The 26617-nt window shown below is 38.2% G+C and overlaps 1 protein-coding gene across 12 annotated transcripts in view; it reads right to left on the reverse strand.

Moving 5' to 3' along the window:
* The window catches only part of SORCS2 (sortilin related VPS10 domain containing receptor 2), a 543792-nt gene that overhangs the window by 229775 nt on the left and 287400 nt on the right, over positions 1 to 26617 (reverse strand). For all 12 annotated transcript variants that reach the window (XR_013339870.1, XM_031504585.2, XM_077782742.1 and 9 more), the window contains one exon: positions 13805 to 13904. Coding sequence is in view for 11 of the 12 variants with exons in the window: in XM_031504585.2 (XP_031360445.2) it covers positions 13805 to 13904 (100 nt within the window). In the remaining variant the exon portion in view is untranslated. The remainder of the gene's footprint in view (positions 1 to 13804; positions 13905 to 26617) is intronic.

Consider the following 26617-nt stretch of genomic DNA (forward strand, 5'->3'; position numbering starts at 1 on the left):
AGAGGTTTGAACAAAATAATGCCAAGACATTTCTTTGTCCAAAGAAAAGAGGTAAGACATTCTGAGAGGGGAGCGCCAGTTTGAGATGACTCTTGACTAAAACTGTATCTGATGTGCAATTTTTCATCCAAGGTACAGCTCTCTCAAACTTTAGTGCTGCAGTATTTAACAGTGTCAATGCAAGGCTGCCCAGCCATACAAGTTGAGCTGAATGCTGCTGCTGTTCCTGGTGTGAGTGTACCAGGAAAAGCCTCTCCAGGTCGATCTGCAGCTGGAAGGGTGGGAGGACAAAAAGAGATTTGGAATGAAAATAAGCTGGAATGGAAAGATTGAGAAAGAGACACTAGGGAAACACTTTTTTTGGAGCTATCACAAAAGCAAAATGGGGAAGAGATGTGCCATTTCTACCAGCCCACTGCTCCCAGAAGCTGACTAGAGTCACAAGGAATAAAAACAAACCAGGTCAGAGTGATGCCAGACCTCCCCAGGTTACTATTCCAGTTCTTGCTATCTGAAAAATCAATTCTCAAAACACATGAAAGGCCAGATTGCAGCACTGTGCACTGCTAAACAACAACCCTAGATGAAAGGTCATCAAAGTGAAGTACATCTGATTACCATATAACATACTACCACAGATCTAGGCAAACCTACGTTGAATGTTTCCTCCTGATGTTTGCAATTCCTTAAGAAATGACAATAAGCTGGAAATTTCAAGCATCTTAGTGTGCAGCAATCAACACATATTTACTTGATTTAAAAGTAAAGTGAAAATTTACTGTGCATTCTTACATTATTCTTAATTTTCCTAAGATCTACCAAAAATGCCTACACCCTTGAGAACAGACCTTTTTTGGAGATTTCTGGTAAAAGCCACAGTAGATGTCACTGCCAGTTTACAGCTGTAATGTTCTCTGAGGTAATTTTGTTAGCTGAAGCTGCAGGAAGGCAAGAAGGGGGACTCTGGCATTCTGTCACTACATCATTTGCTGATTTTTAAATAAACTTATTTGCTATCATGAACACTAAGAGACTTAGACTTTGTCTCTTTTTTCCTGGGTGATATTCTGAACATGGCTTAAATGCTGTGGCAGGTGACAGAGCAGTGTTAAGGAACAGCAAAGTGTCCAACCTCAAACACTGACAAGCTGCAGTAGTTTCTTTGGTCAGAGAGCAGACAAGAGAGATGCTAAAAAACCACCAGAAACAAAACACAGCATGCAAAAGAGATAAATAACTGGCAATTACCTAAATCATGGACCACTGAACACAAGATAGAAAACCAGAGCAGCATCACCTGTAGACTGCAAGCATCAGCCTAATGAATTTGCCTCCTAAGATCTTAGCTTAAAAAAACAGGGGGAAGAGGATAATGCCCTTACTAATTAATCAAAAAAGGAAAAATACATAAGCAAAAATATGTAAGCTATATATACTTATAGCTTGAAAGTAAACTCAGAGTTATAAATATTATGTAAGTAAAAAATTTACTAGCTATCAGAGTAAAAAATGTGTAAGGTTCTGACACTTATAAGGCTATTAAAATGTCAGGGCACTTTCAGAAAAAAAATAAATTTTGCCCAGAAAATGCTGAAGTAGCAAAGGCAATGTTTACAATGCACATTTTAACTCTGACTAGTTTCCCAAGCCAAATGCTAAATTTAATTAGGAGAATTTATTATTTTTATAAACAAAACTTGACATAATTTTAAAGCACTGCATTTAAAAGGGTGAAAACCTAAGCAAAATATTCTACTTTATTTCATTGGTTTTCCTTATCTTAGCTCCATCAACACTTTCCCAAGCATTTTATTTTAATTTGGAAGTCAAGCTACATTTTTTTTTTTCAGAGTCTTGGTAAAAATTTCTGATCTTATGTTAATACAGGCATGTGATAATTGTACTTGACATGATAAATGGTTTATAGAAAATACGTGTTAATCAAACTTGAATTCTGTGAACTGTGCAGAAACACAGGGGCAATGCTTTCCAACCAACTATCTAGAATTAAGGTCCTAGGTGTGAATTCAGCTCTCTTCTTCATTTCTGAGTATAACTTTTTTAAGATGTCCAAATTGCCTTAAATACTTTAGAAAAGGTTTAAACCTTTCATTATCTTCACAGAATAGGTTTCTACAAAATTATGAAATTTGGCTCAGAAATCAATCTTTCATCTTAAAGATATGTTATCTTAGACAACAGATAGAAGAATATTTTATTAAAATATGTGTATTCACCTATTTAATCTTTAAAAAAAAAAAAAAAAAACAAAAAACAACAAAGTGTACAATGACTGGATCCCTCTTAAAGCTAATTATGACCTTACCATTGAAAATACTTCCTAAATTTTAGTCTTTGATCCTGGAAATAGCAACCTTTTTGAATTTTTTTTTTTTTTTTTGTCATCAAACTATACTTTCATATACTTGACTACTGATATTTATGGTATTGATAGACCTTTGACAAGCCCAAATTCCTCTGTAAACTGGTAATAATTTATATTACTTAATTAGTCTAATATTTTGTTGTGATGGAAAAGACTAGTCTTCAAGACTAATTTTCAAGTCTTCAAGCTGAGAGACTGGCTTAGATGTGTGGCATATTATTAACTGTCTCTAATTTCTTTCCCATGCAAGTAATTTACATCTTTCTGTTTCCACATCTGTAAAAGGGAAATCTTATAACCTCTCCAGAATTCCCAAAGTTATTAACAGGAGATGCCAAGTCATCCACATGCACATAAAATTCTGAGATCTTATGGTAGAGCACAAGCACACAAGTGGTTTTAATATGGTCTTGCAATATACCAAGCGATACATTAGTACCTCCTGAATGGAATTTTAGTCCAGAATGGACACTTTTATAGACTATGTTAGCCTAAGTCAAGTAAAATTTACAGTTGGACCTCACAATAATATAATAAGAGTTTCTGAGGAGCCTTTGCTTTGCAATCCCAAAGTCCAGCACAAATCCTGTATCCCTGGGACTTACATAGCAAATATGTAAAAAGAATAACATAGATCCAGACTTCCTGCTCCTGTGCTACAGGAGTTTGCAGAGCATAGAAGCATTTCTGAAATTCTCAGCAGCAGCAGGTAAGAGTACCATTGCCTTTGCTGGAGCCCATAGAAAGAACAAAGTGTGAGACAATATTATCCTCATGGACAGACTGGAACCTTTAGCCAAATTGGCCCCACTCATTTATGCCTGCCAGCACTGCATCCCAAACAAACTGTAAAAGCATTTAAACATGGAGTGATGTAATCTGTAAAAAATATTAGTTCATGGGTATGGCTGAATGAAAAAAACAGAACATATATATTAGCACTATAAAATACTCTAGTGCATTTACTATCATAAATTGATATGAGATGTTTGATTATTCCCATGATTCCTAGGCTGATTCCTGTAGTCATAGTTACACTGAAAGCACAGCTTTTATGTAACTTGCAGTCGCCTGTTTTTGGCACCGAGTTTTACAAGATAAACACCTGCAATCCCCCAGTGCTACCTGACACACTTCCATCCCACACCCTCCCTGCACAGATTTGTGCCTTCTAAAAAAGAATGAGAGCATCTTAGTCAAATCTGAAAACCAATTCAAGACCAAACTGCTAATTTTATTTAGAGGATTGAGAATAAAATAATACATCCATAAATTGTAGATCCAACAATTGCAGGAAAAATGAATCCTGTTCTATTTGGGGCAAAAAGCTGACTTTTCTCATTTCAGTGAGAATAAAAGTATTCCTATCATATTCAAATTATTACCCATGTACTGAAACAGCCATGACTGATAAATGCTAAACAATCTTTTAAAATACAGGAACATATTTATAACAATTATTTTCAGCATACTGCAAATCTTAAACTGCTGTTGAATACTGCAGGGGTGTGACACAAAAAATACTTGATAAATGTGCATTTGTCTTGAAATGGGTTCATAAAAATACTTAGCATTTATTTAGGGATCATAGGAGATCTAGAGACTTCAGTATTATGGTCTTAAGTTTATAAACAAGGAAACTAAGCCAGACTAGTTCTGTACTTTATGCAAAACCCTACCTTGCAATCTGATCTCAAGGTAGGCTGTCAAATCATGTCATGTCACAGTGGTTTTGCAGTAGGCAAGTGCAATTACAAGGTATGAGGCAATAGGAAGTCAGGCTTCAAGGAGGCTCAGGCTTGCTCAAGGTCATAGAAACTGATGTCAGGTCTCCTGGCTAACAGCTCTCTGACTGAATCATCCTACCACCACTGCTGAAGAGATTTGTTTTATGAATGATAGTTAAGGATGTGCCAGCAGATTTATTATTATTATTATCCAAGAATACTGTGCTTTTTAATAGAAACATAGACCATTAGCTACATTCTTATAAATAATATTTTTCTTTAGTAATTGTAACCATGAAAGAAAAAGCTTTCATTTGGTCTACAATCTATGTGTGAGCTGTAAGAAGAAGTAATGCTCAAAAATGGAAGAAAGAAAAGTAGAAAGAGTTTTGGAAAGAGATTAGGAAATGGAAAAGCAGAAAGAGGTGATGAAAGGTTACAAAAAACCCACCAAAAGAATAGTGAAGAGAGAAATACCTGATAGTCACAAACTTAAACAAGATTGCAGAAGAACCCTCTTCAAAACCAATCAGACAATATTAAGGAGAATCCACCATTCATTTCATAGCAATCTTCTGCTATGAAGGGATGGCAGCAACCTAGTGCATTACTCCCACAGCTGGAAAAAATCTGTCTCTAGTACAAACCCCAAAGAGACCACATCAAGAAGGCTTCAGAGATGGCTTAGTTGAATGAGATTCCAGTTTCCAGGAGGAAGAATCTTTCTCTGACAGAAACACATAGTGTGAAAAAAAAATTAAAATCCTGTTTTATTTTTGCAAGAATCTTTGCTGACTGTGCTCAAACAAATTTGTGTAGGCTGCATTAAAACATATTTGCCACACAGGTCCTGCTTTTTCAGTAGACATTTGCTGCTGTTGCAGGGTGCTGGGGCTACTTGGAGTCAGGGCTCATTTCAGAATTAGAAACAGGTAAGCTAACATTCATCCCTTCTAGTAAATGTCACAAAGAGAATGGAATAAACAAAGTTACTGGAATACTTAATTTCCACAATAGTTTAGAAGTTCTGCTTGTGGCATGATGGGCAGATTGCAAAAGCTGACTGGTTTCACATCAGTTTTACTCCTGGCAGATCAGGGGTGCAGCAGCCCCAGGGATTCTCAGGGGGCTGAGCATACTGCCAGCCCTGCAAAATGGCCATGGCCACCATTTAAACCCTGCTCACTTCCACTGTGCCTCCATGCCAGCTCTGGGGACAGAAGTCCTGCTGCATCTCTGCTCTTGAGAGAGCCAGAGAAGCCTGTGTGGTCAGCACAAGGGAAGCTGAACAGCAGTGGTGAAGAGAAGCAGGATTTGACACATCAGTATATTGGACAATGCTGGCATGGTGTGAGGCGTAAACACTGGGATTCATCCACTGTTCCATCACTGGGGAAATGAGAAGGAAACACACAGGGCTCCAGGAGATGCAGCTGATCCATCAGCAAGCATTCTGAGTATGTTTCAAACACTCTGTACCATTATTTTATTGGGCTGTCTGGGGAATGCACCTACTGTTCACTGTCCTTGCAGACCTCCTGAATGGTACTCATCTCTTGTCAAATACAGTTTAGCATTTTTCACATCATCTCCTTAGCACGGACATCCTGGTTCCTGCCATTAGACTCTGAGTTAAGATGAATGAGTTCCAAATTTCCTCCTTTCCACATCATGGGGAACATGATACAGCTTCTTGGGATGTTGTGATATTCAGTAAATAATTAGACAAAATAATCTAAACATACAGGATTATTGAAATTTATATAAATAATCTATATCAGTCACAAAAAACCCTCATCTGGCCTATGCCAGTTCAACAGAAACCTGACTCTGTTCTATAGACTTACCTGTACCCATTTCATCCAAGCAGATTTGGGCACCAGCTAAATACTTATTGAGTACAGTAAGAGGCTTGTTACCAATCCTTTACCATTTCCTTTTCTCCTGTTTCCTCTTGCTAAGATTCAGCACCATTAATGCAGCACATCTTCTTGTTTTACCTGTGACAGAATTCATGCAGATTGAGTAACTCTGTATTCACTCTTCATATGGACACCTTCTCCTTTGGACACTATCCTATGTATTATGATTTGCCTCCTTGTTAGATTTAATTATCAGAAAATCTTCCAGGATTATATTTGCCTGGAAATATATAGCCTTAAAAAATATATGTGCATGATCCTCATAAATATTGATTAGAAGACTTTTGTAGCTTTTGCTAGGACACATTAAATTCTCTGCCATGACTGAGAAAAGCCTGATTCGAGTCTCAATCAGGTCTAGAGATCTGCTGCAGATAGTTGTGGTGGATTATTTGAGTTTGTTTTTTCCCTTAGTTATTTCAAGCAGAGAAGGATTTCAAAAGTACTTTCAGGTCAAGGAGCACAGGGGAAGGTTGGACAAGGGAAACACACAACTTGCCTGATGTCCTGCACAGCAAATCCATACCTCCTACCCCCTCTATATTTTTCTCTGGCATATGGCTCAAATTTAGAATTGGGCCTGAGAATCTATATTTTAAAATAATGAGCTTGAAATAACAACCTGGTCTAAATTTTGCAAAATTACCATTCTTTTTAGACATAGCAAATCAAAGTCCCAGACCTTAAACACTGCCCCCCTCCATGGAATACTGTGCATTTCCATTCCCTCTGACCAGCTACCCCCTCAGCAGCACACCCTCCCCCAGGTGCTGAGGGCAGCTTCAGACCTGCTTTCTGCTGCATGCTCTTGATTGACTGCTCCTATTTCTCCAAGCAATGACCCCTGCTCATCATAATAGCAAATAAAACCTTGCTGAAAATACGATGCTCGGAATCCTTCTCTTTCCAGAATTACTGGGAGGGAAATCGATGTCTCTCAAGTGCAGAATCTTATGCACAATGGTCTCTTAACAGTTGCTTGGAGGTCTTTTCCACTTTCACATAAATCTTTTTTATGTTGTACTCCCACCAACTAGTCATTTTATTTTTGGCTTCAGTACAGTAAACTTCATTTAACATTACGTCTTTTTGGTAGTTGTTGGTATGCTTTTATGACTAATGAGTTTTAGACAGGGTATTCATAAAAACAGAACAAAAGCATCTATAATGAGCATACTGTAAAGACAAGCCTATTTTTCCACAGAATAATTGTATGAGCACAAAAGATTGAAAAAGTTGCACATTAGGCTACAAAATCACAGTGGAAGGTCAGTCTCAAAAATTTAAATTGAGATCTCTAAGCATCAAATGAATTCTAGGATAGAATAATAACCCAGAATGTCTGTTCAAGCATGCAGCCATTTAGCTCACACACCTTCTACCTTGATGAGCAATTATCCTATATACCTACAGGCTGTGGGAAACCTACATGCTGGTCATGGCATTCTACTGTTCACTTGTACTGTTAGTCAGGTTTGTTGGCTTGGCTGGTTTTTGAGGGTTGTTTTCTTTCTTGTTTTTAATATCAATTGCAGCTTTTAATGACAGTCAATTTCAGGTACTGGACTGTAGAATATTTATTGGTTCCAAGAGAGTAGAATTGACACAAAAATTTCAGAGGCACCTTCAGCTTGCATGGTTCAGTGTTTTAGTAGACATGCATTCAAAAGGGGATTGAAAGAAAAACCTGTGATCAACAAGATCTAACCATGATCAACAAGATCTGGGGATTCCTTCTAGCTCTGCACATGCAAGAACAGGATAGAGAAATGCAAATAAAGGGTTTTGATGGAAACAAAACTAAATGAAACCTTTCTCTGTCACACTGTAGGAAAACTCATAATCTAATGGTTAGGAGAAAGGGTAGTCTTAAACAGAGGAGTAATACTGCTCCTACCCTCCACCTATTGAAAGGGTTACAAGGAGTTAGAATATGACAATGGCATAGGAGTTACACATTTTTTTACACAGCCCTGTTTACATACAAATTGTGAAAAAGCCCTGGTTTCTCAACCATAGCAGAAATCAGTCCAGCTGGAAAGCTATGGCTCCTACCCTCCATTTAGCCAGTAAATAACTCAAATACTTATTTAATAGCCAGATCCCAAGCCATTGTTTCATCCACAGCTTTAATTTTCAACAGTTCCACTCTGTTTCTCAAAGCTTTATCCTATTTTTTTCCACATATACATAGTCACACCCCATCAAACAGCATCCATCAAATCCTCCCCATATATGTCATGGGCTTGGTAGTGCTGGATGAACCTCTACTGTGGACTGTGACTTCAGCTAACAGCTCAATGAAAGCTCTGACTGTTTTAACCTATTGAGTTCCACTTGTATTTAGCAGCTTCCTGGTTGTCAACAAAGCAACTGTTCATCAGTCATGTGTGAATAAAATCTGGGATTTCTGCCCTGGACTGCCTCTCACAGCAATCTAACAACTAGCAAAGTATGTGTTGGGGGGGGGGAGAAAAAAAGAGTCAATTATTGGGCATATTTCTGGTAGTATCTGGAATACCTGAAGACACACTGAACAGTCACAGGACTTAAGCCTTAAGCAAAATGATGCAGTCAGGTCACATTAGTGCTCTGATGGTGCATCACTGGAATAAAATGGAATGGTGACACTGCTTATAAAGCAAGAACACATGATGGTAGAGATCTCAACATACAGACTCATATTCATAATTTCACAGGGAAAAGTTCCTGTTCGTCTTATTGAAAGGAATATCCCTTACCTGACTACTAGTAAAAGTGTAAGACAATTCTGGTCTCTAGATTTGCAGATGTTCTGGTATGGTCTCTAAGGAAATTGATACTTGAGTAGGCTTGCTCCTTACAAGTGAATGTAGTCATACTGCATTTTGACAAATTTCACAACCAATTGTTCTTCTGTGAAAGACAAATGTCAAAATTACATATGGATACATTTACCTGTAAATGCTTACAAACATTGCTCAAGACAGTTGCATCTTGGGAAGTGCTTTTACAGGTCTAGCAAATACTCTTCTGCAAAGTGGAACTCATGCTATTTAAATTATCAAGAGTTAAAATAGCATATAAGAAAGCCTATATCCTTATTACTATCTTAAGTGTTCTGCCTTGTTTGGCAAGCAAGAATACATGTTTGTCACCTTGCCTTTTAGTTTGGAGAAACAAGCAGCTATTGGTTACTGTGACAGCTGGGAAATGTAAGTGTTCAACTCATTTAACTAATAAGTTAGTGTATGCACAATCAATACTTATTTTCTCTTAATATCAAAAGCCTGAATATAAACTGCTTAGCTGCATGTTTTCCAAAAGCATACAAATGGAAGGATGGATGCACCAATTGCATTAGCATGAATTAAAATTAAAATATGCACTGAATGTAAGGGGAAAAAAAATCAGTGTGTTCACTCAACTCCTCCCCAGCAACACCACATAAAACCAAATATGTAATTTCTACATCCAACAGCATATATGCCCCAAAAAATGTTAACTATTTTATTGATAATTTAGCTTAGTGAAACTAAATTCTGCTAACTTTTTTCTTCTGTAGAAAGAATTTACTTTGTTCACCTCATTCCAGACTGACCCTGTGGAAGCCTTAATCCCACACTCTTTAAACCATGCACAGCACACTTGCAAGTCACAATTAAAATGTTGGTTTGGAAAACAGAGAACACAAAGCAAATTATTTCCTGCACATGGCACATGATGGGTTTCCTGCACCATTCAGCATGTGCAAATTACTGAAAAGGAGATAATTACATAAATTCTGTTGTTTAAAGTGCAGGAACATCCCTTATCCTTGCACAACCCTTCAAGACTGCATTGGGAAAGGCTATTTTATAACTGAGATCAATGAAAAAGTGCTTCAAATGGAGAAGTTAGCATCAGAGAGCTTACACAGCAGAATTCCCCTTCACTAGTCTACAGTTTTCCAAAACCGTATCAGTGTTTTTAGCTGCTGTTTATACTGCACTAAAACCAAGCAGAATGAAAAACAAATATTAATGCATCCTAAGGAAGCGTAAACTCTTAATCAGAGTGTGGCCTTGCCTATAACTCTGCTGTTTCACAGCATTCAGGGTGATGATCTTTGATCATACTTGGTCATTTGCAGGTAAGTCAAGATGTTTTCTACTTGTGTAGCTGCTGACTACAATTCAACTCTGCCTCACAAACAATACAGCCACAGTTCACACCTCCATCCCATGATTTCTTCAGAAAGGTCCATTCAGGCAACAAACAAAGCCCTCTAAAACTCTACCTTCAGAGATTTGCCACCATTTCTTGTCAAAACTGGGTTTCATAGCTTGAGTCCTCTGATACCTGCAGCAGTACAATTTCTGCAGTTGGATTCTGCTGCCTCCAACCAGAAAAAAAACACAGTGAATGAATCCACCTCAACTGCCAAAAGACTGTGTAGACATGACCTTGATACAACTCCGTCCCAATTCTTAACTCAGGCCTATGAACAGTACTCACCACAACTTGTACATAAGGCTATGGCACATTTCCAAGGCAAAATGGAATGTGCCACTTTTTGAATTAATGCAGTGGGATTTATAGATGATTTCCATACTTCCTCCAGCTCATTCAGTCCCCTGCACTCCTATACTTTACCCTATAACACTGTGGGCTTTTTATACAATCCTTTTTCCATATGTTGTACTTTTTGCTATTGCACTTCATCATCAATTGCATTATTTTCAATACGTCTTAAGAAAATTAAATTTAGAGTAATTCACAGAAAATTTCTAGAACAATTTCACATTTAATGTATAAAGCTCACTCAGAAGTCCATTGGTCTGTCTGGTATGATTGCAGCTCACAGAGTGGAGGCATGCTGAATGAAAGTTTAAGCCACTTCAGGAGCTGGTATACTGGAAGTTATGAACTGTAAAAATTATGTCAACCCAAGAACTAGACTGGAGCCTTCTACCAGATATTTCATTTAATTGCATTTCAAAACAAATAAACAATCTCCCACTTTGTGTTTGTTTCTTGGCCCTTGAGAGCTCTAGTCACACAGCACAAATCAAAGAAGGCAAAGGCTGGGACTGGGAGAATGAAGAACTTGCCATGGAGGGAGGAGAACAGGTTTGAGACCATGTAAGGAACTGAAGGTGCACAAGTCCATGGGACTTGATGAGAGGAATCTACAGGCCCTGAGGGAACTGGTGCATGAAATGAGTCAACAGCAGTGTGGTGCCAGCTGGGGTTAAACCATGACCCATCTCTCTGTATATCTTTGTAGGAAGCCATAGTTTGATTCTGTTCAAACCCACAGCAGTCACAAAGTCAGTTACAGAGACCTCCACAAGATAATTCAACCTTATTCTCATAGAATTCTCACAAAGAACTATGATTTTAACAGTAAGAATTGCCTGGAGATACCTGTATTTCTCCTTTGAATTTTTTTTTTTTTTATTGTAGGAGAGAGCTTGATCTGATACCTAATTCTAAAGAACTTAAATCAGGTGTGGTTAATGCTCTGATGACACTGAGGTGGGAATGATGAGCTATAAATGTGCAGTGTCTGTTCTTCCACAGATGAGGACAACAATGGCTAAATGAAAAGAAATCATAGAACACTTTTTACTATGTGAAGTATTAAAAAATCCCTATAAAATGTATTTTATCTTTGCTTCCATGTATTTTCATAGTCACTAAATGCTAAGTGGTAGCATGGGACTACTTATGCTTTAAATTTAAAGTGCATGCTCAGTTCCATTATATGCAGTCAGCACTCCATTTTCCATTTTCAGCACATTTTAAAAGATGTGAACTGGTTGAAGAAAACTCACACCATAATGATCTGAAGTAACATCAAGAACAAGTAAAACTCTGAGACTTCTCTCAGCTCAGAAAAGGGAGTCAGAGTTCTAAATATTCTATTCCACCCCAGTGCAACTGTTCTGAAATAGACAGACTGAGAGATATGGTCCTCCATCATCCCAAATAACTTGGGTGAGATTAATTTTGTCTTGTTCTTAATGCCCTAATCAAAGGTCCAGCACCTAAAATTTCCCATTACAACAGACTTCCAAGATGAAGCTCTTACAGCATGAAGACCTCCCTCTTACCTTCCACAGGTGACTGCAAAACCTCCAAGAACAGTCCAAATCTTTGGCTAAAACATGTAACCCCACTGCTTTCATAATTTTGTACCACATATGCATGTATGTATGTTTCCATGTATTAATATCCTCTGGCGTAATTTAAAGGCCCTAGAAATCCTTTCTGCTCGGCTGTTTTTGTTGTTTGTACACTAATAAACAACATCTTCATAGAAGTAAATATCCACATAAACATAGCATATTTGTATTGACTCAAAGGGACTTTCTGTATCAGGTGGCTTTCAATATCATATTAGTTTACTAAGTAGAGTTTCAACTCATGAAATTAAGTGGAATATGGATTTTTCTTAGACAGGATTAACATGAGGGTTCTTATGAACACTTGTGTGTCTTTCAGGCTTGAAATAAAGTAGTGATCTTATTGCTGTTTATTTTTTCAAACAACTGTCACAACCATATTGTCACTGAACTCTTGTGCTTGGGCAGGCTCTGATATTGTAGCTGATTGAGCTGGGAAGGATCCTCCATGGGGCACTCATCCATCTCATTCTTCAAACTTTTATTCCAGAAACTGAGATGGGTAAAGATTTCTGGTTTTATTCTTGTGGACTTGAAAACACCAGTAGATTGAGATATCTGAGATACACTATGAGAAGAAACTTTGTGCTTGTTGGTGGTTCCACCTCAAGAAACAAAATTATACTTTCTGGCTTTGCAGCAGATTAAAAATATATTACCAATCTGAGACACAACACAGCTTGGGCACAAAATTCCAGTGATTATTTCAAGGGAAATACAATATGTACTTAATCATCAAGGCAGTCTTACTGATTTCTACTGATTTTTGATTAAGCAAAACAGACAGACAAACACAACAAATATTGTTCTTTCTATCAGAGACCTCTACCTGAAATCAGTGTTTCTGTATTACACTGGATTTAAAAGGCCCTTATCAAGAGGAAATTCGTATTTCATGAAAGACCCACTGTGCTTATATTTCACTCTATACTTCACAATTCTTGCCATTTAAATCACAGGCACTTTGAAGACATAGAAGGCCTGTTACTGTGATTTTTTCCCCATAATCATTGTTCCTGCTGCTTCTAATACAACATCCATTGTAAATACACTCAGTGGGTCGATTTGGCTCTCACTTATAAAATCCACTTAACCTTTCCACGTTCCAGGAAAAGTGTTTTTTTTCTTAGTAATGATGCAGGACCATTTCTTAGCAAAGCTTCAAGGAGAGGGGGTTTTAAAAATATTTAATTAAGGTTTTACACAAGATAAACATCATTATCAATGACAGCCTACCCAGTCACTATATATTAAGGAACATACAAAGAACCTTGTCCATTAAGGATGAAGAGTTTGAATGTTAGTCCCAGAATCCACTGGGATGTATGAAAACCTACAGAATTTCCTTTTTCATTTGCATGGAAAACACTATGAAAGCTTGATTTTCAGGAGTCATATAAGTCAGTGATTTCATAAAGTTTCCGTGTCCATCAAGGTAATTTTTTTCTGTCTGTACTTTTCAGGAACAATAAATATCCTACTTCTATATGTCACAAATGCATCAAAGGTGATCTTCACATCGTGAAAATTAGTTTCCTATATTGTGAAAACCTGTAAAACACCCTTCATGTAGTTGCAAAATCTCACCTGCACTACAAAAATGTTTTTTTTGCCACATACCTTCTTTTTGTTGGTGGAACAAATGTAGAAATTGTCAATAACAGTGGCAATCCCAGGCTGTAGATTCAACTTTGTGTATAATGTCCCAAAATCTGAAGACCTGAAAGAAATCAAACATCTGTAAGTGCTCTCTTCTAAAGGCTTCAGCATTGAAATTCTGCAAAGAAAATTCCTCTCTGTGCACCAGTGGTCCATTTTCAATGCTTCTCTGCTATCCTTTTGTTCTTTTCAGTGCTCATTAGCCACCAAAAGAAATCCGCTCTTATAAAGGAAACTAGGTTCTAGGTTTGAAAAAACTAGCTAGTTCTGTCTGTACTTGGAATTTTTCTGCAGAGATAGTTTATTTTGTTCTGTTCAGTGACAGCAGCCTGACATATACATCTTTCCATCAGTACCCACAAGGTGGAAAAAAAGAGCTATGAAGAGCACAGGCTCATTGGCAAGTATTAACAGCACCTCCTCAGCTATGCAGAAAAAGAAGAGTTGACTTCAGAGCTTGCTGTTGCATAAGAGAAGAATTTGGCCCGAGATCTGGAAGACTCACATTAGACCTCAAGCAGAATTAGTACTGGAAGGTATCCCCCATCCACTCCTCCAGCTCTTTTTCAGAGGATCACTCAATTGTGAATTAAAAAAAAGGAAAGTCAGTATTTGGCCATCAGTATGCCACACAGGCATCTCCATAAGTATTTCAAATGTGGGCACTCTGCAGAATTTGTTCCATATTCCTGAAAAGCCGTCAGTGAAAAATGGCATCCATGTTCTGCAGTTGTATTGCCAAAGTCAATTATAGAAAGAACAGACAAGTAAAATGTTAATATAAGGAAAAGTTAGGGAAATTCAAAGCAAGTCACACTCAAATTTAAATCACTTTGGATGAAACCTTGCTTGTTCTGTTTAGGATCAAATTGTACCATATGCCCTCTCTGTATTTACAGTTATTCATTTTGCATTTGGAAAGGGACTCTGACACATCTAAGGCACTTGTCCCTTCTTCACCAAGAAGCACTCCCTAGGACAGAGAGTTGGTGTGAGGACTTCCACTCTATACACCCTCTTCTCTCCCTGGAATAAGAAATAGGGCTGAAGGTACCCTGCCCTAACTCTTCATCATTCAAACAATTGGGAGCACTCAAAACCTCTCCTGTGCGAGAGAACCAAGACAAGACTGTCCTTCCCAGTGTGACACTGCACTGCCTGTGCAGTGATTTCTGCCCTATAGCCCTTTTCACCATGTTTATTGTTCCCCAGCAGGCTCTGCTGCCCCATGCTCCTCATCCAGGGCAGTCACTGCTGAAGTTTGTGGGAGCATTGCTGAGTACAATGAGAACAGTGAAGAACCAAACCCCTGGCTGAGTGTGTACACATTGAGAGCTAGCCCACTGCCTGAGGTCTTCTCCAAGCCACGTGAGGCAGCGTATTCACTGAAGGGCTAGGGCCCACAGAAGGCCACCATGAGCATCCCACCTATGTCCCAGTGCCACTCAGAATGTCACTGAAGTTGGAGGGCATTGTTGTGTGAAGCCAGAGGCGCCTTCTGTGTTTTCACCAATTCAGCCTTCCATGAGATACAGGAACTTCCAGCTGCTGTCATGGAGCAGCTTTCTCTTTCTTTGGCATCACCAAGCATAGTGGGCAGACAGTGAAAAGCCTGGAACAGGTCCTAAGGAATATCTAGAAAGGCTCATGTTTACCTTGTTTTTCTTCCTTCTCCACCAGTTTAAAAAACTCAATTTGTCATAAGACAATGAAACTCAGGCCATCCTCCAGCCTAAAGTCAGGAGTTTAACCATTTTATAGCATTATCTGAATAGATTTGACCTGGGATTTTTTCCCCCCACAATGTTGCTTTCTCTGCAGATATACAACAATGCATTAGAGAATTAACTGAATCATAGCAATTCGATTTTGACAAATAAATATGTAGATATCAAGCACATACAACTGCAGTGTACAACTGGGTGTTCAGCACAGAACTAATTAAAATTCTAAGGAGAATAGGATGGACAGCGCTAAACCTAATTTGCCAGTGGTATTTGACAGAAATAAATTAAAGCAAAGACTTAAAATATCAACTTCAGACAGATGCACTGAAACCATGCAGAACAAGTGTGTATAATGGAAACATAACCTAGTCTATTCTTTTTGAGGGAAGAGTATAAGGTTGGTGGCTAGCCCAGTAATAACATCCTGAAATAATTCTCTGAACCTTAAAGATGATTAAATTTACTTTGAAGAGGCAGTTCCAGGATTAATACAATGGGACCACTGGAGAGTGACATCATGCGAGGGACACCATGGCAACTCTGTCAATGTGTGAAAAGAGTACAGGCAGGAAGCCCAAAAAAGATAAGTTCCAAGATATAAAAAGTTCCAGCCCAAAACTTTCCCTTCTAATTCTCATGACTTATAGAGAGCAATGCCAAAAACAGATGAGGTTTTAACAAGATGAGAAAACTAAGATAACTACGGTATTTTCAGACAAACGTAATAAAACTATACAGTCAAAAATATATTTATTTTTTAAGGTAAAAAAAATTAGCAATCTCGATGGAAAAAAAAAAATCCAGTTCCAGTCTGAGAAAATAGGCAACTGTATCTCCCAAAAAGTACCCCATACCTAAGCAGGAAGACCATGATTGGAAGATCTGTGGATCTATGGAGTCAGAATGTATTCTGACTTCCAAATCTTTATTGTTATAGCCCAGACTTGAGAGAGCCCAGGAATGTCAGCTATTCTTTAAGACATTTGTGCACACGAGGACATAGTTCAAGGACATCATTCAAGGGAAGCACTGTGCAAAATAATTGGTTTTCCAAATCTGCTATAATCCAGAGAGAACAGGTCACCTCGACTTTTTCACTTAAGATATAACTTTGAAGTTCCTGACTCTGCATATATAAAAAACTAACATTTTGTGGCATGCAGCTAGAACAGAATATCATTTAATTGCACTACTGAGCTACAGACAGTTGGGGAGGATGGATTTTACGATCCCAGTGCACGCCTATTTCAATATATATTTCAATACATATTTGCACTTGTACCAAATTAAGGAGAGGAGGAGCCCTTTACAGTTTTCCAGTCTTTATGAGTTTTTTTTTTTCTATTAGGAACCCAGCTCATGCTCTGTCAGGACTGTTAAGGAGATGGAAAAACCCCATATGAGTAATCTGCTTTTATCAAGATAAATGTATTCTCTTTCCTCTCTAAAATCATGAAAAGATATTTCAAGTTATAATGGAAAGAGGATGCAAATGTACCTGATGAGAAGAGTAAAACTTCCTCCTATACCACAGTTTATTTGAAGTGGCAGCAAAACAGCAGAACTTCACAAACCAGTTCTAATTAACGCAGTTAATTAGAATTTTGGCTTTATGTAACACATTGCAGGGGAAACAGCAAGCTATACTCAGGCTGCTTCCTGCTGCTGTGTATCCACTGTGCACTACAGGTTACAGATTACAAGGACGTTTCTTCATTCAAAAGCAAAATTCGCTGGAAGATTCACGGGATACACATCTTCCAGTACTCAGGTGACAGAACCATTGGGTGGTGAGACAACAACACGATTACTCACATACTGATGCAGACATCACACAACCTGGGCCTGACAGTTAATGGCTCTTTTTGAAGTCATCTACATGTTTCTGCTTTAATATGTGCTAGTCTCCTCTTTTTTTTTTTTTCCTTTATGGAAAAACTGAGTTCTCACTGTAAGAACAGCATGTTCAGATAAGAGTCCTCAAAATCATACAGTGATATTACAGCAAAGACATAATTAGGTGTTTTTAGCTTAATATTGTGAGCTCAAAAAAATAGTTGGGAAAGCATCCAAGTGGTAAAGAAATGTACCCTAATGAAATAAAACTCCCAAAGCCCCTAAGCTTTGTGCAAATTTAGGTCTCATCCTCAAAAATGTAACTTTTTTAGATTTGAGGTAAAATAAATCTATGTCTAACATAATTTGGAACTGTACCTAAACATTGGATCTGGATATCTTCCAACAGAAATTTTGAGAAAGAAGAAATTTAGCAGATACCAAAAGAGACATCTAATGCTTGCCTTTCTGAACTTCACTATCATTATAAAGATCGCCCCTGGTGACTCACACCTATGGTTCAACATTGCTCATTGTTAGTGGTTTTCCAGGTTATATTTACAGATAGATATTTAAAAATATATAAGAAAAATTAAAAATTAATAAAGTAAGATGTTGATGAAGATTCTTAGAGATGAAAATTGCATTCCCAAATCAAATGTAATACTCAAAGAACACATCAACTGCAGAAAAAATACTTCCTTTTTTTTTAATGAATTGAAGAGACACACTAGAAAGAAAATGGTTGGAACACTTAACACACATGTTCATCAGATTTCCTCCACTTTTTCTTCTTGAAGACTAACTCAGGATCTGTTCTAGTCAAATGAATCATATTGTACAAGCTCCATTAACTTAAAATCCTGGAAGACAACAATAAAGAGATTTCAAATGCCTCTTGGACCACTTAACTGGTGAAACTAAAGAATAAAAAAGTCTTTGAAAGAAAAGAACGCAAAAGATCTGCAGGTCTAGATAACTGGGAAATTGTTGAAAAACAAATTCAATTGAGATGCACATTAGAGAATCAAGGAAGAGTGGATCTGTAAATAAAACCCACTTGACTGCTTCCCACTTAATTTTCTCCAAACTATTGCAAATGTTGTCTTCCCACCTTCCCCTCTTTTCAGTCAGCAGAACAGTCCAAGATTTACAGCATAAGCTTTTAAAACACAGGAGAAATTATTTTAGCTTCTTGCTCTGTGGCAGACTTACATCTAACAGTAGGATTTCCTTTGTGCTCTAGTCTCTCACCTGAATAATAGAGACAACACTGTCAGCTATATCTCAAATGTCTGCAAGGAAAGTAGATAACTACAGCAGAGAAATGAAGAACTGCCTGATGGAGTATGTAAAACAGATACATCAGAGGTTCCAGCAACAAATACCAGGACAATCCTACTGAAAGGGAAGAAAACAGAGGAACATCATTAAAGAAGTGGAAAACTAATTCATCTTCACTTAAAGAGCACAGAAGCCATCAAAGGCTTTTACACGTCCAGTGTGGAAACTGCAGAGGCTTTGGTTAGCCTCATAAAATCCTTTCAAACAAAACCAAAAACCTCAAAACCTCCAAAGGCTTTCTACAGAGAACAAACACATTGTAACATTGAATTCCAACACCCAACTCATATATTGAGGAATTCATACAGATGAAAGTTTCTTCAAAGACTGTAGAAAAGTAGGACTCCTAGCAAACTAATTAACACCCAGCAATCCAATTAACAGATTATTAATCAGCTATCAGCTTTGTTGGAGTACGTTTTGGAAATACCTCTCTCTCTACTTTCCAGAAAATTGCGCCTTTTGGAAATTATATATTTCTTGTCTCAAAACCAGAACTATAGAAATGCTTCTTCCTTGATGCAGTTTTACACTAAAAAGTCAATGGTATAGGCTAGAGGTAACATATTTTAGCAACTTCATATTTAGGCAACAGAGGGTTTACCTTCTTTTCCCAAAACCACTAGAGATTAACATGTCCTGTTTTCACTCATCAATTATTGATATAATATATTCATCACATATCTGATAACATAGATATTTTTTAGAGCTGTTGGAAATCACAACTGCCGTTTTAGTTGAAATTACCTGTTCTGTAATGCTCTGCTGTGTACAGGACATGGTGCAAGTTTGTATTTATACAGCTATAGAGCCTCCTTCCAATAATTACAGGTATTAATATCCATATATTTGATTGCAAATTGCTGACCTAAAAAATTGCACAAGAAAAAAAAAAAAAAGCAAAACAAAAAACCCCAAAAGACTGCATTTGCATCAAGTGAAGACTCAAGGAGGATCATAAATATCACATATTCTAAACCTGAGCTTTTATTCAAAATCCAGTTCAGCTGGCCACAGTGGAAGGAAAACCCGTCCTCTGTAGCCACCAATAAAAGCCAGGACTACCATGGCAGGTGACTTAAAGGAGTCAGATCTCTCTTCAGGAACTCTGGCTGCTCAAGTCAGTGCAACAAATAAGACATGACCTTAATTTGCAACGCACATGGCTGGGTCCTCTGACACCACACGGTACCAAGCCTGACAGGGCCCCCAGTTGGCATGCCAGGCTACAATCTTCTACCCTGAAGAAAGTGTTTTGAGTCCACGTTTTCCAGGAATTATTCTGTCTCAGAGCTGTCTGGACCCAATGATTCATATAAGTACAGCAACAATTCACATTTTCTTATGAGAGAACATGGATGGTGGTAAACAGAGATCTTTAATGGGGGTGCTACTTGATGGAGATATGTGAATTATACAATGTGTATTTATGTACTGTATCTTCTGTCATGCATGTGGCAGGTACTGGCTTCGGTTAGTTTCTTCATCCACACAATGCACACACACACACATGCTCAAACTTCAATTGTTAGCAGCATTGTGTCTTTACTATCTACTACATATCTTTCTGTGCTGTATTTAAACATTCCCACTCTGCATACCTCACTGTATACCATTGCAGTTATCTTTTGCAGCCCTTCATTAGTCCTTCAATATACCACAAACATCCTGCTCATTAGCCTATAATCAGTCTGCTTATCAGTTACATTTTCAATCTCCTCATTACTTTGCTGCACAGCTGCAACAATTAGCTTTTATATTCTACAGGCTGACAAAACATCACATTAGCTTCTATTAGCTGCAGCCATCTCCTGTCCTCTTAGAAAATGTTAGTTTAGGTTAGACACCTATTCTGAAACTACTGCCTTGGTGCATTAATTCCATCCCCAACACACAGCACTTGCTGTCAGTATGTCTTGGAAGGTACAGCCTGTAGCCATGCTTGCAGTACACAGATACTTGTGATGAATCCACTCAACCATAAAACAAGCAGTGTTACAGTGACAAAGCAGACAAGACACCGCCAGGGTTACATCTTACTTTTGCAAAAACTAAAAGGTCTGGGTTATTTCTTCCTTAAGCTTTGCAGCCATGGAAGAGCTGGGGCATGTGCTGGATCGTGCTGTCCTCGAGGGGCACAGGGGTACCTTGAGGTGCTTGGGGGCAAATTAAAAATTCCCCCACAATCATTCAATCCCAGTCATTTGTTCCTGTTAAAAACAAACTTATTGAAACAATTCACAGTCAAATTAACGGTTTTGAAGTCTTGCTTTTGGATTTCAGTAATGCTGTTTACAGTTCCTTCCCACAAACAGTTCCGGTGACCTACATGAGGGAGTAAAAAACAAAAATGAAATTCTGGAAAATAAGGAAAAATCAATTTCTTACCACACTTTTTTCACTGGATTCAACATATTGTGCAACTATCAGTGAGAATGCAGGCATTTCTCATAAGAAACAGACCTGTGTAGATTGAGTTTCAGTAGCTGCAAGTCCAGCACTGCATTAGCAAGGGATGAAGTATATTATGGAGCATTTGGGAGGTTTGCTATTGAGAGACTTAACTATTCCGTTAACTATTCAATCATTACCTACAAAACAAATTAATACTTCCTACATAAAACTACCTTCCTTTTACCTATTTAGACACCCAGCTCTGGGAAAAAAAAAAAAAAAAAAAAAAAAAAAAAAAAAAAAAAAGTTGGATTTAGTTTTGGTGGATGGAGTATTTTTGTTTGTTTTCTTAATTTTTAGTTTAGGAAAAAGAAGTCTTTGTTGCTAAAATGCAAATTTCCAAAATTATGCTTACTAAGTATATTGCTAAGTGGAAGCATACATATATCATTTCCAGTATGATTTCTCTCTTACAAGTGTTATGAAAGGAAATGAGTAATTACAAAGGAATTGTTTCTTATCTCACATATTTGTGTTCTTTGGGGAAAGGAGATGGTTCAAGAATATTTTCTTGAGGTTTGTAGGGAACATTAAAATTTTCCACCACGGAAAAATTCTAGGCATTTCCCATAGCCCAGGCTTTTTATTTAAACCACTAAACACAGCTGAAATATCTCTGAAACAACTTTATTCTCAGTCAGGCAGCTTCTTGGAAGGCAAGAAACATGTTGGGATATATGAGAGAATTTGGCCTTGTGCTTTCTGACCAGAACAGCAAATTTCCTTGTAATCACTGGATAGAACTGGTTGGAATAGGAACATTTATGGAATTAAAAAAGAACTGATAATAATTTAATAAATTGCATATGCACATTCACATGCAATTATCTATTCCTCTAGCAATGGACTCTGCCAACTGTAACATTCTTCTACTCACTCTTCAGTAAGCAGAACTCTTCTTTAACTCCAATTGTAGCAGTTTTAGCTTTTGCTGCTGAAGTGCTGACCTCCATTTTATGATTGCTGTGGGGGAGGTGAGAGAGAAAATGAACTATATGACCAGGTGTAGCACTTTATAAAAAGGTAAATGAAGTCAATGTTTGGTCAGTAATTTGACTGTGGTACCCTGCACCTGAAGCCAAATGCTTGGCAAAACTAAGGGAGTAACTGAACTTTTTTAAAACAAATAAAAATCCTAAACAATTAAATACAGAAAAATAGACTCTGGAAATGTATCAGGGACCCACTGTTGCCTGTTGTGAGTTTTCTGGAATGCTTCTCTGAAACTGCAAATACACATCTGGGATGGAGGCTGGACAGTGCTCAGATGCAGCTCAAGTTCATCCAAGATGTCAGTTCCCATGTTCCCAGTGTCAAAGGAGTGATTATTTCAAGTTATTAAAATCACATCAGAACAAAACCTTTACAAGGATTTTTAAAGAAATATTTTGAATCCCTCTCCTTCAAAAACAATTCATGTCAAAGCAATCATTTGCCTCACCCATGTCTGCCCACAAACAAGATTGCCATGCTCTGTCTGAACCATGAAAACATTCAGATGGTTAAACAAAATCAGGTTTTCCTAACAGGTTTAAAATCACTGAATGTCAGTGCTGCCTGAGCTGCAGCTTGCAAACACGAAGCCTGCAGGTAGGAATGGGAGGAGGCACATCTCAGGGTGCTGCAGCAACCAGGGACACCAGGGAATTCAGATGGTCACAACCACTTCACAAAGGTTTATTTCTGTTATTTGCTAATGACCCCAAACATAATCTCCTAACAGCCTTCTACAGTTGCTGAAGGGGTTTTATTTACTTATTTATTTATTTTGTTTTGAGCTTTCAGCAGCCCAATTTCCCTTACAGGCATTCTCCTGTAACTGCAGTGACACCTGTGGAGGGCTGAGGCCATCAGCTGTAGTTTGGCCTGCTGTTGAACTTGGCAAGCCAGCAGCACATAAAGCCCCAGCAGATGTTTCTGCTTTAATAGCAGCTCTTTCAAACCCTTGGCCAGACATAAATCCAAAATAGATCCAGAAAAGAGACAAACAGTGCCACCATCATGGCTCTTAAAATTAGGAGGCAGAACTGGCCTTTTCTGCAGGACTCTGAGAGACCATTAGCAGCAGAAGGTGTCGGGAAGTGTTCCCATAAATTATGCTGACAGGTTAAGAGGGCCAGCCACAGCAAATGCAGCAGCACATTTTGCACTGTGTCATGGTTTGCTAGGAAACAGAATCCTAAGACAAATGCACACATTTACACAGGAGTTTCCAAACTAAGATCACGCTTCATAGCAACAAGTACAGGAAGCAGCCAATTTTATGGCCATTAACACCTCCACATGGAGCTATGGTGCTTCCACACCATGTTAATGAACATTCCAAAAATAAAACAGTAAGGCAATGAGCCTTGGTAAAAGAGATCTTCTGAATACATGCCTTGCTGGATCTATTTGCTTAAAAGAAAGCTGCACTAAGAGTGTATTTACAACTGCCACTGTGCTTTATGGGAGAGGAGGTTGATATTTATCAGGGTGACATGCTAATACATCCATTCACTCGGTGATGACTAACTGCCCCAACAGAAACCTGGTCCACTGTAAATTACCGACTTGTAATTTCAAATGCAAGTTAAAACAACCTCATAGAATAAGAATAGTTCTCAGCATTCAAAATAATTCATAGCACTGAAGGAGCTGAAAATGTCAATCACATTCTTGTCTGACATTAAAGGAGGCTAGGAAGAGAAAAAAGTGACCCAGTGGCTAAAAAGGAGTTCTTTTGTAGTAAGGAAGGTTATTACCTGTTCTCCTGCTTCCCCTATCACCTACTACTCAAGCTCAGATGGAGCTGCCAGTGGCAGATGTGGCCCTGAGGCTGTTGGGGTGTCTGGGCTTTCTCACTGATGCTGGGACAGCAGGGGATGGGCTCCTTCCTTGCACAAGCCTTGTGGTGGTTGAAGGTCAGCAAGAGAACAGCTTCAGATGGAGGCCAGCAAATTTCACAGTAACCAAGAAGATGAGAAAGGGATTCATGATGATGGCAGCAAGTTTATAGATAATACAAAACTGTGAAGCATGGCTGATATATCAATAATACATCTTGAGGAGATACAGGTAATGGGAATCTCATCAAGCTCAGCAAAGTGAGGTAGAAAGTGCTACACCTGAGAAGAAACAGCCCCATGCACCAGTACGTACTGGAGGCCAACAGGCTGGAAGTCAGCTTGGCAGAAAAAGCCCTGGAGGTCCTGGTGGGCATAAAATCAAACCTAAGCCAACAAAATGCAGCAAAGGCAGCCAACAGTGTCTCGAGGTGAATCAGGATGAGCATTTCCAGCAGGCTGAGGGAGGTGCATCCTTCCCACTCAGCACTGCTGAGATACTGCTGCAGTAGTGTGGCCCCTCAGAATGAGAGGCACAGACACATGGAGTACACCCAGCAAAGAGCCACAAGATGATCAGAGACTGAAGCACCTATCACAGAGGGTAAGGCTGAGAGAACTGGGGCTGGCCAGCCTGGAGAAGGCTCAGGGGAGACCTTATCAATGTATATAAATAATTGATGTGTGTAAAGATGGAGCCAGACTCTTCTTGGCAGTGCTCAGTGACAAGCCAAGAGTAAATGGACACAAACTGAAATACATTAAACTCCATTTAAACATTATGAAATTTTTTTTCTTTTTTTTTTTTTTATCATAGGGTGGCTGAACAGTGGTGTCTGCACAGGGAACTTATCTCCATCCTTGGAGATACTCAAAAGTCAGCTGGACAAGATGTAGATCACTGCTTTGATCAAGGGGGCTGGATTCAATGATGTCAAGAGCTCTCTTCCACCGTCACTCAACTTGTGACTCTGCAGCTACTGAGATTTAAATTACATAATTTGACTTTGTTGAAGATAGTATGCATCAAAAGTAATTTTCTGTAGACAACCAACACATTTAAAGCATCACCAAGTCACAGAAGGAACTTCACTGCATATTTGCTAGGGAATCCACAACTTCACAAACCATAACCAAAAGCTTTGTTATTTTGCTTTAAGTTCAGCAGAACTGAATTCTTCTTGGAGTGTGCTTGTTCCAAAGAAGTTCCTAACTCGCAGCACTGTGGATTAAGCCAACAAAAGAAACCTTCACGTTTACTGATAAGAAAAGTGCTTACAACACAGAGCCTGCATAATCTTTGGATGTGACGTCTGAAATTATAGTTGTATCCCAAACTCTACATTTGAAGTGGCACAAAAGCATTTTATCTAAATGTCATTTTGCAGTCATATAGCTCCGTTCTTATTCAACTGCCCAAAGCAGTCAAGCTAAAATAAAGAGAAAAAAAATAGATTTGCCTAAGGAAAGCTTTTTTTATCCTTTTCTGCTGTTGTTGGTTCCACTCTAAACCCCCACTTTGGGGAATTTAACGTATGAAAGCTTTGGCAAACCTTTTGGTATATGTGGTCAAGCCTCCAGTTCACAGGGAAAGTTCAGCATGACACAACTACTCTATGAATAAATGCACAGATTCCAAATTCTACTCACTAGTCCCACCAGCCATGCTTTATTAAATACCTTTTACACATGACTTGGAAAACAGCTTGACCTTACACCAGTAAATTAAAACCCAACATGCCAGCATTTGGGAAGAGACCAAGATACATTTGTTGTTCTATTTCCAAATTGTTTCCACTCCAGGACAGTTTTTTCAAAGAAATCCAGATTCCAGATATCACTGAGGAAAACAACAGTAAGGTGGTCAGAAGGAGTCACTCAATGCCTACGGCCCTACATTTGTGGAATATCCCATGGAAAACCACAGAGTGCCATCTTCTTCTCATAAAATCATCAAATCATTTAAGTTGGAAAGGACGTCTAAGAATGAAATGAACCATAAATCCAGCACTGCCAAATTCACCACACATGATACATTGACATATATAAATATGTATAAATTTAAATGTGGTAGAAATATGTGTAAATTTATATGTAAATGTATCTTGTATGCAGACTGGATCACTAGGTATGAATTGTTTTCTTTATACTGAGACAAACTCTCATTATCATCATATATATAGCTTACACACACATAAAATTCCCTGATTGCTGAATCACATGAAATGCTTCGTCATACAGGCCTTTTATACTTCTTTCTGATTTTTAATATTCTTGGTAATAACAATGAGATATTCAAGTCACAATTTTGTTGTTTATATATATCTACTCAGTAGGTAGAGGGAATTTCTTTCTTCCAGAACCATCTGTCTAACTTTAGACTGTGTCCTACTATTAAAGGGGGAGATTGGCTGTATTTAACATTACCATTTATTAACCCATCTCTAACATCTAATCCTGTAGAAAAAGTGCTACAGAAAATTTAGGGAAATGAAAGATAGTGGCACCACATGACATGCTAAAAAATGCTGAACTCTTTGAGCATATTGAAAGATGAAAATTACCTAACTTCTGAGTATGTATTTGCC

The sequence above is a fragment of the Lonchura striata genome, chromosome 4, assembly GCF_046129695.1.
Source record: "Lonchura striata isolate bLonStr1 chromosome 4, bLonStr1.mat, whole genome shotgun sequence".
NCBI classification, from domain to species: domain Eukaryota; kingdom Metazoa; phylum Chordata; class Aves; order Passeriformes; family Estrildidae; genus Lonchura; species Lonchura striata.